This window comes from Rhinoderma darwinii, chromosome 1, assembly GCF_050947455.1.
Source record: "Rhinoderma darwinii isolate aRhiDar2 chromosome 1, aRhiDar2.hap1, whole genome shotgun sequence".
Taxonomy (NCBI): Eukaryota; Metazoa; Chordata; class Amphibia; order Anura; family Rhinodermatidae; genus Rhinoderma; species Rhinoderma darwinii.
Genome location: NC_134687.1, coordinates 513608710 through 513622498, shown reverse-complemented (window position 1 = coordinate 513622498; position 13789 = coordinate 513608710). Strand labels below are relative to the sequence as shown.

General features: G+C 45.7%; 1 protein-coding gene across 1 annotated transcript in view; it reads left to right on the top strand.

The window, feature by feature from the left end:
* The window catches only part of LVRN (laeverin), a 172716-nt gene extending 160282 nt beyond the window's left edge, over positions 1-12434 (top strand). Inside the window, exons 19-20 of the mRNA XM_075854817.1 lie at positions 4374-4458; positions 12276-12434. Of these exons, the coding sequence (XP_075710932.1) occupies positions 4374-4458; positions 12276-12434 (244 nt within the window). The remainder of the gene's footprint in view (positions 1-4373; positions 4459-12275) is intronic.
* The last annotated feature ends 1355 nt before the right edge of the window (positions 12435-13789 follow it).

Sequence of the window (13789 nt, the reverse complement as noted above, 5' to 3'; positions counted from 1 at the left end):
CCAAAAATTAACCACATATATGGACACGCTGGAACATATATACTGTACAGACATAAAGATAGATATTTAGACATACAGGCAAATATACATACACACATTCTGGAATATATACATACAGGTAAATCTATAGACGTACAGACACATATACGCATACAAACCGGCAGATAAATACACAGACAGGGACATATACAAGTACATAAAAGGCACAAATATACAAGCACAAAGACTCATTCACAAACAGACCATATATACCCACACAGGCACATATATGCACAGTACATATATTGTTGTAGATTTCACGTGCAGCCCTATGTAACACCACAGATAACACAGTGATAACTGAGTACAGATAATGTAGTAGATGTCACCTGCAGTCCTATGTAACACCACAGATAACACAGTGATAACTCTCGGAGTACAGATAATGTAGTTATGTTACCTGCAATCCTATGTAACATCACAGATAACACAGTGAGAACTCTCTGAGTACAGATAATGTAGTAGATGTAAGAGACAAACACATGCAGGCAGACAGACAGACACACACTGTATACACACTACACACACATATACACACACAGACACTCACCATGTCTCCTTGCTGGCAGGATCACAAGTTTCTTTCAGGATGGGCTGTGGGCGGAGCTTCCTCCTCTGCTTCTCGGCTGTTACTTACTCCGTGTGTGTAACAGCAGAGCACAGAGTAGAGGCAGAGCTCAGTGGCGCCCCCTACATGCTGAGAGGGTGCAGCACGTGAATGGACCAGTCCAGTCCCCTGACATGAGTCATCTGACCTCATGCCACTGACGTGAGGTCAGGTGACAGGTAAGGTCACTGGACTGGTCCATTCCCTGGCCGTCACAGACCCCAGTCAGAGGGCCTCTGCGTGATTTCCTGGCTCTTCCTAAAGCTGCTGCAGGTGTCCGACATACAGGGCGCCTATCAGCAGCGATCATCTGCTCTGCGGCGCCCACCCTTCCCTACCACCTAGTTGCACCCGGAGCACATGCCCCGCCTGCCCCACCCCCTAGCTACGCCCCTGAGGACATGTTGTGAGTTTTACGCAGCAGACACATGCTGCGTGAAAATCACGGACTGTCTGAACGGCCCCATTGAATTACATAGGTCCGTGCGACTACGTTCGTGTAAATAAGGCCTTAATGCGTAAACCTTACATTTGTCCATCAGTCCCCTACTTCTTGCTTTTGTACATTTTGCAGTTATTGAAAACCAGCGGGCAGACGTAAAGGGAGTATGACTGCAGGATCAGCCAACACAAAACCTTTGTAGACTGTAGTTTGTGAAGATACAAAATTATAGGATATTTTTAATCAAGACTATATGTAAATAAAAAAGGGTGTTATATAATTCTGCTTCAATCATTTTATTGAGTTTTTTTATTTATAAAAAAAGTATACATGCACAGATACCATACAGGACATTTAGAAATACACATGTGCAAAGTCACCAACATTTATTATGAAATGTATATTCCATGGACCTATACCAGTGGTTCCCAACCGGGGTGCCGCGACAACCGTCCAGGGGTGCCGCGACACTCCGCTCATCCACGTTTTTTTTGCTACAAGCTCCACCCCCGACGCTTACTTTAACTATGCTTGTAGCGGATGTGACGCACGGAGCTGATGGTCATTTTACTGTGAGTGGCAGGCTGATGGTTATTTTACAGGAGGGAGGGCTGATGGTCTCTTTATTGGGGGGCTTATGGTCTCTTTACTGGGGAAGCTGATGGTCTCTTTACTGGAGGGGGCTGATGGTCATTTTACTGTGAGGGGGTCTGATGATCATTTTACTGTGAGTTTGGGGCTGATGGTTATTTTACTGTGAGGGGGGCTGATGGTTATTTTACTGTGAGTGGGACTTATGGTCATTTTACTGTGAGTGGGGGAGGACGGTCAATTTACTGTGAGGTAGGCTGCTGGTCATTTTACTGTGAGTGGGGAAAGATGGTTATTTTACTGTGAGTGGGACTGGTGGTCATTTTAATGTGAGTGGCGGGTTGATGGGCATTTTACTGTGAGTGTGGGAGGAGGATGGTCATTTTACGGTGAGGGGGTCTGATGGTCATTTTACTGTGAGGGGGCTGATGGTTATTTTACTGTGAGTGGGGCTGATGGTTATTTTACTGTGAGTGGGACTGGTGGTCATTTTAATGTGAGTGGCGGGCTGATGGTCATTTTACTGTGGGTGGGGGAGGACGGTCAATTTACTGTGAGGTAGACTGCTGGTCATTTTACTGTGAGTGGGGGGCTGATGGTCATTTTACTGTGAGTGGGGTCTGATGGTCTTTCAGTTGTTTCCACCTCTGACCTCCCATTGAAATTAATAGGAGGCAATTTAAACCTTGCGGCGCTCGTTTGGAGTGCTTTTTTTCCTGCGGTTTTTGCATTAACTTCAACGGCTTAAAAAAAAATCTGGGCAAAAAACACAGCAAAAAAACGTGGAAAATTCAAAATCTGCCTCAAAAATCCTAAAGGAATCTTGAGGCAGATTTTTTTTTTCTGCCTTACAAAAAAACACTGTGTAAATATTTAGTAGGGTGCCCTGAGGACATTTTTTTTCCAGGGGTGCCTCGAGCCTGAAAAGTTTGGGAAACTGATGTTCACACTGTATCTAACCAGTAACAGCTTGAAACAGTCTAACTTACATGCCCATTAACTGGTCAAAATCAGCCAGAGCAATCCGAAATCAAAGAATGGACGAACAGTCTGAAACAAGTGGCAATTGTACAGTCACTCATATTCATCAAAACCATTATAGTTTACTTTTTGGGTGTTATGTAATCCATAGAACTGTACAAAGGACCTTCACGTGTTAAAGAAAAGAGGCTAAATAGATTTAGGAAAGGGTCCTTTACAGTCAGTGAAATCAGCCTGTGGAATGTTCTACCACAAGAGGTTGTCATTGGCAAATACAATACCAGCATTTAAAAATGGACTAGACATTTATCTTCTAATAGCATTTAAAGTAATAATTAATAAGGTGGGAAAATGGTGTTAAAGTTTTCCAACTGCCATGTGGTGCCAAGAAGGAATTCTTATTTTCTCCAAGTTTTTTTTGGCTCTGATTTGGAAGTGGAAACCACGACGTGATCAGTACAAAAGACGCCCCATATTGCCCCCCATTGATTTCAATAGGAGGCTTAGGCATTTTTTTTCCTCAAGTGGCTTTTGACTGCTCGCGGGGAAAAAACGAATGGGAGGCATGATAAAACAGCGCCGCTCGTTTGAAGCGGTTATGACTCAAAAAAAAACATTGTTTTGCATTGGATTCATTTTACACAATGGCTAAACAAAAGCGTCAAAAAAAGCGGAAACATAAACCGCTGGCATTTAAAAATTTGCCTCAAAAATCCTAAAGGAGTTTTGAGGCAAATTTTTCTGCGTGATAAACTCTGTGTGAACTGACCCTGAGGCCTCCTTCACACACAGAAAATGCTAGCAGTTTTCAAATGTAACATGCGTTTTTTAAGGCGCTTTTAGTGGCATTTTTTGTGGCGTTTTTAATTTGGAATTATTTTGTACATGCTTCTTTTCTGCCATTTTTTAGGTCCTATTGAGAAGCCGATGGGAAAAACGCCTGAAAAAAATTATACCCAAAGTATGATGTGTTTGGAAAAAATGCCACTGACCACAAAATTGCCTCAAAAATGCCACAAACCAAAACTCAGTTGTGTGCAGTGCATTTGATATTTTACTATAGACCTTAATGTAACATCTGGCCACACTTAAAACTGCATGAAAAACGGCACAACGCCATTAAAAATGCCATGAAAAATGCACAAAAACGCAGCAAAACACTGTGTAAATCCCTCCTAAGGCAAAATTGGCTACGATCAGGGTGGGGATTTTGTTTTGCCTTTCTCTGGATCAAACAGCTAAGGGTATGTTCACACGCTTAACAAAATACGGCTGAAAATACGGAGCTGTTTTCAAGGGAAAACAGCTCCTGATTTTCAGCCGTTTTTTATTCAAAGTCGCATTTTTCGCTGCGTTTTTTATGGCCAAAAACGACTCAAGAAGTGTCATGCACTTCTTTTTTCCTGGCGTGTTTTTACGTGGCCGTTTTTCAAAACGGCCTCGTATAAATCGCCCCGTCAGAACAAAACGCCGTTTTTTCAATTAAAATCAATGGGCAGATGTTTGGAGGTGTTCTGCCAATTTTGCGGACGTTTTTTGCCCGCTTACGGCCCGAAAAATGGCCGAAAATAAGCCCTGTGAACATACCCTAGGTGTTACATAGGAAGAACTTGATAGACATGTGTCTTTTTTTGTGTACATAAGTAATAGAATATAAGTGAATATGTCACCAAATTCTGCATTTATATTTACATTTGTCTTTGTGTTGTTTAGTAACATGAAAGATTCCAATCACTTTTATGAAATGTTATTACCAGACTTGGGATCAAAAGCCACTTCTGACCTGCAGTTTCAAGAGGTGAGATTACATACTTGTGCGTTTGGTAGAGAAGTGTCTGGCCCCCTGTTTTTAATTGTTTTTTATTTTATCACCGTGTTATGGTTTTAGTTAGGGTCTCAATTTTCTCTCCTTACTTTGCTGTGATTGGCTTAGAACAGACCTCCTACCTATGCTTGTCTTTGAACCCAGAATATGAGGCCGACAATCGATTCCATTTTCCGAACTTCCATATTGAATCTAGTGTAGTCTGGACTCCAAGGGAGTTTGGAATAATACAAAGAGTAACTGAAAGCAATACTTCTGTGCTACCTGCAAAATGCACTAATATTAACCATGGCTAAAACAGCAATGCAGCGTGTCTGGTGTCTTGTTTATAGCCATAGTCCCTGCGGACAGGTCTGAGGCCCTTTTAACGATTGTGTTATCTGGTCATATTATTAATAAATACTGTCATATTATTTAATACTGTTATTCTACCTGGCAGCAGCAACCCCAGGGCATTAGTTCAGCAAAGTCTGAAGAGATATGGAAGGAGTTAAGGCTTGTCCACACATAACGGAATTGCTGCAGAAAATTTCTGCAGAATTTCCGTTAAAACTAGCAAACATTCCGCTGCGGAAAAACTGCAGCATTTCCTGTGTTTTTTACTGCACAAAATAGTGCAGATTTTGCTATGTTTTTTCAAGTCTGTGAGATGGTGACATCTCCTCTGAAAAACACAGCAATTCAGTCCACTTTCCGCCACAGGAATTGACATGCTGCGGAAAGAAAAATACGCACCGCAGGTGAATTTTGGGACGGAAATCTTACGCTGCACGTAGATGAGATTTGGTAAATCTCATCCACTATGCTGCTGCTGTATTCCGCTGCATATATTCCGTGTAATGCTGGAGGTAAGGAAACAGACAAGCGAGCCCTAATCTACCCGCCACTCAGTCCCTGCCTACTTGCAACGACCCGCCCTAGGCGACGGGGTACAACTGGGCGACGGTCCCTACGCTCAATAAGTGCCCGACAGACAAACAGACAAGGGTACACAGAAGCAAGGGAAGAGGGGCAGTTGCCCACGGCAACACCGCGAGCAACAAGAGTGGTGAACGAGCCGAGTCAAACCAGGAGTGTACGAGGTACCAAACGCAGAGAAGGAGAATAGTGAACAAGCCGAGTCAAACCAGGAGTGTACGAGGTACCAAACGCAGAGCAGGAGAGTAGTCAGTAAGCCAGGGTCGATATGAAGCAGGGTCAAAAGGTTAAAGAAGCTGCAGCAGGGCCAGGAAACAAAAGAAGAATCACAAGCAAGGAGGAACAGGAAAGGCAGGTATAAATAGACAGAGGGCGGGAGCTAGCTCCGTATGGCCAGGCTGTGATAGGCTCTCCCACTCCTAAGCCTGCCATCCTGAGTGGTAGAAGATGGAGTCAGTCTCACAGATATAGAAGCAGGTGCAGGCTGATTACCTATGGGCGTGGATACAGACGCTGTGCCTGGCAGATCCTTAACAGTACCCCCCCTTTTATGAGGGGCCACCGGACCCTTTCTAGATGGACCTGGTTTATTGTGGAAACGAAGGTGGAACCTCCTGACCAATACCCCAGCGTGAACATCCCGGGCGGGTACCCAAGTCCTCTCCTCAGGCCCGTATCCTCTCCAATGGACCAGGTACTGGAGGGAGCCTTGGACCATCTTGCTGTCCACAATCTTGGCCACCTCGAATTCTACCCCCTCAGGGGTGAGAACGGGGACAGGAGGTTTCCTTGAGGTAGAAAAGGACGGGGAGCAGCGTTTAAGGAGGGAGGCATGAAACACGCCGTGTACTCTAAAAGATGGGGGAAACTCCAGTCGGAAGGAGACAGGATTGAGGACTTCAATGACCTTGTACGGCCCTATAAACCGGGGAGCAAACTGCTTGGACGGGAATTTAAGGCGCAAGTTCTTAGACGATAGCCACACCAGATCCCCGACCATAAACAAGGGGTTAGCAGAACGTCTTCTATCTGCCTGAGTCTTTTGTATGCTCTGGGACGCCTCTAGGTTCTTCTGAACCTGGGCCCAGACTGTGCACAGTTCCCGATGAACGACCTCTACCTCAGGATTGTTGGAACTACCAGGTGAAACGGAATAGAACCGTGGATTAAACCCAAAATTACAGAAAAAGGGGGAGACCCCTGACGAGTTACTGACCCGGTTATTAAGGGAAAATTTGGCGAGGGGAATGAATGAGACCCAATCATATTGACAGTCAGAGATAAAACACCTTAAATATTGTTCTAGAGACTGATTAGTCCTCTCGGTTTGGCCATTAGTTTCAGAATCGATGGCAGAGGAGAAGGACAGATCAATCTCCAACTTTTTACAGAAGGCTCTCCAAAACAAAGAAACAAATTGTACCCCTCTATCAGAAACAATATTGACAGGGACCCCATGGAGACGCAGGATGTGTTTGACAAACAAGGTAGCTAACGTCTTAGCATTGGGTAGTTTTTTGAGGGGCACAAAGTGGCACATCTTACTGAAGTGGTCTACTACAACCCACACCACCGACTTGCCTTGAGATGGAGGCAAATCGGTGATAAAATCCATGGAGATATGGGTCCAAGGTCTCTGGGGAATGGGCAAAGAACGTAGTAAGCCCGCTGGTCGGGACCTGGGAGTCTTGGACCTAGCACAAACCTCACAAGTGGCGACGTAGGCCTTAACGTCTTTAGGCAACACAGGCCACCAATACTTTCTGGCAATGAGGTGCTTGGTACCCAGGATGCCTGGATGACCAGATAGTGCAGAGTCATGATTTTCCCTAAGTACCCATAGCCGGAATTGCAGGGGAACAAACAGCTTGTTCTCAGGAAGGTTCCTGGGAGCTGAACCTTGATCAGCAGCAATTTCAGAGACTAAATCAGAATCAATAGAGGAAATGATTATACCTGGAGGCAAAATACAAGCAGGATCTTCCTCCGAAGGAGGGCTGGCCATGAAGCTACGAGAGAGTGCATCAGCCTTAATATTTTTAGACCCAGCCCTATAGGTAACCAAAAAATTTAATCTGGTAAAAAATAACGCCCATCGAGCTTGTCTCGGGTTTAGCCTCCGGGCAGATTCTAGGAAAACCACATTCTTGTGGTCGGTAAGGACCGTTACCTGGTGCCTAGCCCCCTCCAGGAAGTGGCGCCACTCTTCAAATGCCCATTTAATGGCTAAGAGTTCACGGTTGCCAATATCATAGTTACTCTCAGTGGGCGAAAACTTCCTGGAGAAGCAGGCACAGGGACGGAGATGGGTGAGGGACCTGGTACCCTGGGACAAGACAGCCCCCACTCCCACCTCGGATGCGTCAACCTCCACGATAAATGGCTCCATTTGGTTGGGCTGAACCAACACCGGGGCCGAGATAAAGCACTTCTTAAGGACCTCAAAAGCCTGGACAGCCTCAGGAGGCCAGTGGAGGACATCAGCACCCTTGCGAGTGAGGTCCGTAAGAGGCTTAGCGATGACCGAGAAGTTAGCAATAAATCTCCTGTAATAATTAGCGAACCCCAAGAAGCACTGTAACGCCTTCAGGGAGGCAGGTTGGACCCATTCCGCTACAGCCTAGACCTTGGCGGGGTCCATGCGGAATTCATGAGGAGTGAGGATTTGACCCAAAAATTGTATCTCCTGCACCCCAAACACACATTTTCCGGTCTTCGCAAACAGTTTGTTTTCCCGAAGGACCTGGAGCACCTTCCTGACATGCTCAATGTGGGAGGACCAGTCCTTGGAAAACACAAGTATGTCATCAAGGTACACTACAAGAAATACCCCCAGGTAATCTCTTTAAATCTCATTTATGAAATTCTGGAAGACCGCGGGAGCATTACACAACCCAAAGGGCATGACGAGGTATTTGTGTTAAACGCAGTCTTCCACTCAACCCCCTCTTTGATGCGGATAAGGTTATACGCCCCCCGTAGATCAAACTTAGAGAACCATTGGGCCCCCTGAACCTGATTAAAGAGATCAGGAATCAAAGGAAGGGGATACTGGTTCCTTACAGTGACCTTATTCAAATTACGGTAGTCAATGCATGGCCTAAGACCACCATCCTTCTTCCATACGAAGAAGAAGCCAGCACCTACCGGAGACGTAGAGGGGCGAATGTAACCCTTGGCCAGGCGTTCCTGGATATACTCTCTCATGGCTTCACGTTCGGGACAAGAGAGATTAAATATCCTACCCTTAGGGAGCTTAGCTCCTGGTACCAAATCGATAGCGCAATCGTATTCTCTATGAGGAGGTAACACTTCGGAGGCCTCCTTAGGGAAAACATCAGCGAAGTCCTGAACAAACTCAGGTAGCGTGTTCACCTCCTCAGGGGGAGAAATAGAATTAACAGAAAAACATGACGTCAAGCATTCATTACCCCATTTGGTAAGCTCCCCAGTATTCCAGTCAAACGTGAGATTATGCAACTGCAACCAGAGAAGGCCTAAAACCAAATCGGACGATAATCCCTGCATCAACAGTACAGAGCACTGCTCCAAATGCATGGAGCCAACAAGGAGTTCAAAAACAGGGGTATGCTGTGTAAAATAACCATTAGCAAGAGGAGTGGAGTCGATACCCACTACCGGGACAGGTTTAGGCAAATCAATCAAAGGCATAGCTAGAGACATAGCAAATTCCACAGACATGATATTAGCAGATGACCCTGAATCCACGAAGGCACTGCCGGTAGCAGACCTACCACCAAAAGAGACCTGAAAGGGAAGCAAGATTTTATTACGTTTCATATTTACGGGAAAGACCTGTGCGCCCAAGTGACCTCCCCGATGATCACTTAGGCGCGGAAGTTTTCCGGCTGCTTATTCTTACGCCTAGGACAGGTGTTCACTTGATGCTTGTCATCCCCACAATAGAAGTAGAGACCATTCTTCCTGCAGAACTCTCTACGTTGTTGGGGGGACACGGAGGCCCCGAGTTGCATAGGTACCTCCGAGTCTTCCGTGGAAGAACGAAGCAACGGAACCTCAGGAGGCATCATGGGGGAGTCAGAGGAGAAAACACAAAAAACGTTCACGTTGTCGTTCCCTGAGACGTCGGTCAAGTCGTACCGCTAAAGCCATAACCTGGTCTAGGGAGTCAGAAGAGGGATAGCTAACTAGCAGGTCTTTCAGGGCGTTCGACAGACGCAACCTAAACTGGCACCTTAAGGCAGGGTTATTCCACCGAGACGCTACGCACCACTTCCTAAAGTCAGAGCAATACTCCTCAACAGGTCTCTTACCCTGATGTAAGGTCACCAGCTGACTCTCGGCAAAGGCAGTCCTGTCAGTCTCGTCATAAATGAGTCCGAGAGCAGAAAAGAAAAGATCAACGGAGGGCAGGGGCGTCAGGAGCCAAGGAGAAGGCCCATTCTTGGGGCCCTTCCTGGAGCCGGGTGTAATGACAGGGATAGTGAAACAGACAAGTGAGCCCTAATCTACCCGCCACTCAGTCCCTGCCTACTTGCAACGACCCGCCCTAGGCGACGGGGTACAACTGGGCGACGGTCCCTACCCTCAGTAAGTGCACGACAGACAACCAGACAAGGAAACACAGAACAAAGGGAAGCGGGGCAGTTGCCCACGGCAACACCGTGAGCAACAAGAGTAGTAAACGAGCCGAGACAAACCAGGAGAGTACGAGATGCCAAACGCAGAGCAGGAGAGTAGTGAACAAGCCGAGTCAAACCAGGAGTGTACAAGGTACCAAACGCAGAGCATAAGAGTAGTCAGTAAGCCAGGGTCAATACGAAGCAGGGACAAGTAGTTCAAGAAGCTGCAGCAGGGCCAGGAAACCAACAGAGAAGAATCACAAGCAAGGAGGAACAGGAAAGGCAGACATAAATAGACATAGTGCGGGAGCTAGCTCCGTCTGGCCAAGCTGTGATAGGCTCTCCCACTCCTAAGCCTGCCATCCTGAGTGGTGGAAGATGGAGTCAGTCTCACAGACATAGAAGTAGGTGCAGGCTGATTACCTATGGGCGTGGATACAGACGCTGTGCCTGGCAGATCCTTAACATTCCGTCTACTATTTCGGAAGTGGATCCAGGAGAGGAGACACTTTAAGGCCTTCCTTTAAATAGTTCTTCTGTTTAGACTTCTTTCCTGGTTTTGGCTTAAAAAAAATAAAAAGCTAAATCCTTATATCTTTATATCAATATATTTACATACACAGTCGAGTCACATTATTATGAGCACCAGCTAATATCCAGAATTACAGGAGTGTGCAGCACGGACTTAGCTAGACGGGCTGGGTAGTGACATAAGGTGCTGGTAGGTTGTCTCAGGTATCTGGAGCCATGCTGACTGCAGTGCATCCCATATTTGCTGGAGGGTGCGTGGGGCGGGGATCCTTATAGCGAAAAAGACGATTGAGCTGGTCCCACAGATGCTCAATTGGGTTCAAGTCTGGTGAATTAGGGGGCCAGGAAAGTACCTGGAAGTCTTAGTCGTGCTCTTCCAGCCACTGTTGGACATTTCTAGCCATGTGACATGTCGCATTGTCTTGCTGGAAGATTCCATCTGCCCCAGGGAAGACAAACAGCATGTACGGGTGGACTTGATCTGCGACGATGGATTCATACCCAAATCCATTCAGAGTGCCTTCCACATGGATGAGTGGGCACAGAGAATGCCATGACAAAATTCCCCAGACAATAATGCTGCCACCACCAACCTGTGTTCTTCCAGCAATGGTTGCCGGGTGTTTGTTCTCTGATGTTTCTCGCCTGACACGCCAACGTCCATCCGTTTGATGAAGTAAAATACGTGACTCATCGGAGAAGGCAACCCCTGTACCAATCATCAGTGGTCCAATTCCGATACTGCCGTGCAAATGGAAGCCTTTTTTACGATGCACCTTTGTTAGCATAGGAGCAGAGACCATCCGTCTGCTTCGGAGCCCCATACGCAGTAGGGTTCACTGAACTGTTGTTTTAGACACACAGTCTGGTAGCCTCCTGGTTGATTTTAACGGTGAGCTGCTCCACTGTAGCGTGTCGCTCAGCCCTCGCACACCTTAGTAGCCCACTTTCACCTCTCACATCAATGGCACGTGGTGCTCTGCAGTTTCCACGTCGGATATTCCCGATGGTGCTATTTGTCCACTCACGAAACACTTAGCACAGCAACACGAGATTATTTGAGAAATGTTTGTGAACTGCGCTATTTGAGAAATACTGCCACCCTTGGCCCGAACACCAATAATCATCCATTTTTGTAACTCTGATAAATTGCCTGATTTACCCATGGCAACAATGAGTGATATGTGTTCAGACAGCCTATTGCACACCGTATATACCCACCAAGCCAGCCCACGACACATCACTTCCTTTATGGACTACGCAATGCCGACGTCAAAAGTAGGAGGTGGTCATAATAATTTGACTCGACCGTCTATATAGGTCCTGATTTTGATCTGCCTGCATACCGTTTGCCGCATTTTTTGCTGCGTTTTTCGTCTGCGCCCATTGAGCGCTGCAGGCAAAAACGCAGCGAAAAACGCCATCAAAAAGGCTTTCTCTGCCTCCCATTGATGTCAATGGGAGGTCAGAGATGTAAACACCCGAGGATAGGGCATGTCGCTTCTTTTTCCCGCGAGAAGGTTTTTCCGCTCGCGGGAAAAATCGCCTCCGCCTCCCATTGAAATCAATAGGAATCATTTTCGGACATTTTTGGGCGCGTTTTCCGATGCAGTTTCCGCATCAAAAAATGTGTCGAGAAACTCTGTGTAAACAGGGCCTAAGTGTATATGTGTATATGTTTACATATACATTCTGTTGAAGGTCTAATGTTTTTTTGTCTTTGGTTTTATGTTTCAGTTGGAGTTATTCATCACAACTACTATGGATGATAGTAGTAGAGACAATGAACTTGAATGGCTGCAAGCAAAAAAGAAAGCCCGGCTAGAGTGGATAAACATTGTTAATACCAGAATTATTGACTGGTTACAGAGAAATACACTGGATTCAGATTTCTGAAGTCTCATTTATAATGCAACATCTGAGATTTTGTAGCCTTTTTCTAAAAATTATTCTCTTATATATAAAAGTTCCAATTATTTTTTGCTTAGAAAGCAAAATTTATGATATATATTTTTTTACAACATGTGAGGGTTTGAATAAACCTGTGCTGATTTACAATTTACTCTGTTATCTGTTTTATTAAAATGAAGAAGTCAATATTTAGGTCATTAACATCATACAAATCAGACACTGGCAAGATTTTTCTAAAGAAACCTTAGAATAAAATAGACTAATTTATGAATGTTCCAAATTCAGATTAAATACATTTGAAGGGGTTATACAGGATTGCAAAAGAGCTTTAAGATATACTTTTGCGCAAGATGAACCTATATTTATATATAAGGAAATACACATATAGCAGATTTCTAATATGGGCTGCAGGACATTTGCACAGAATATATTGGCATGTATTTATTTATCTCCTGTTGCTTATATAGCGCCAACATATTCTGCATCGCTGTATAGCAATTGCTATCATTCGCATCAGTCCCTGTCCCTGATAGGGCTCACAATCTAGATGTGCTATCTTAGGCCTTATGCACACGAACATATTTTTTCCCACCCGTAAATAGTGGCGTAAATACGGGTCCTTGGTCACACGTATTCGACCCGTATTGCACCAGTATTTACGGACCCGTGCCCGTAAATACGGGTCCGGTGTCACCAGTATTCCACCCGTATTTACGGGCACGTTTTCGCTGCAAAATTGCACTGCACTAATCGGTAGCCCCTTCTCTCTATCAGTGCAGTATACAGAGAAGAGGCAGCCCTTTCCGAGGTAAAAGTAAAAGAAATTCATACTTACCCAGCCGTTGCCTTGGTGACGCGTCCCTCTCTTGACATCCAGCCCGACCTCCCTGGATGACGCGGCAGTCCATGTGACCGCTGCAGCCTGTGATTGGCCTGTGATTGGCTGCAGCAGTCACATGGGCTGAAACGTCATTCCGGGAGTCCGGACTGGAGGAAGAAGCAGGGAGTTCTGGGTAAGTATGAACGTCTTTTTTTTTTTACAGGTTGATCTATATTGTGATCGGTAGTTTCTGTCCAGGGTGCTGAAACAGTTACTGCCGATCGTTTAACTCTTTCAGCACCCTGGACAGTGGCTATTTACTGACGTCGCCTAGCAACGCTCCCGTAATTACGGGTGCACACACGTAGTCACCCGTAATTACGGGATCCCCATATCTGCATATCTGCATAAAAGATAAAAGCTACTGACACGGAGCGGGAAGTGGACCCACTAGGCCGTACCGCCGTAGCGGGGAGGCAGCTGGCCAAACAACAGGAAACCCCAGTAATACAATGTCCCG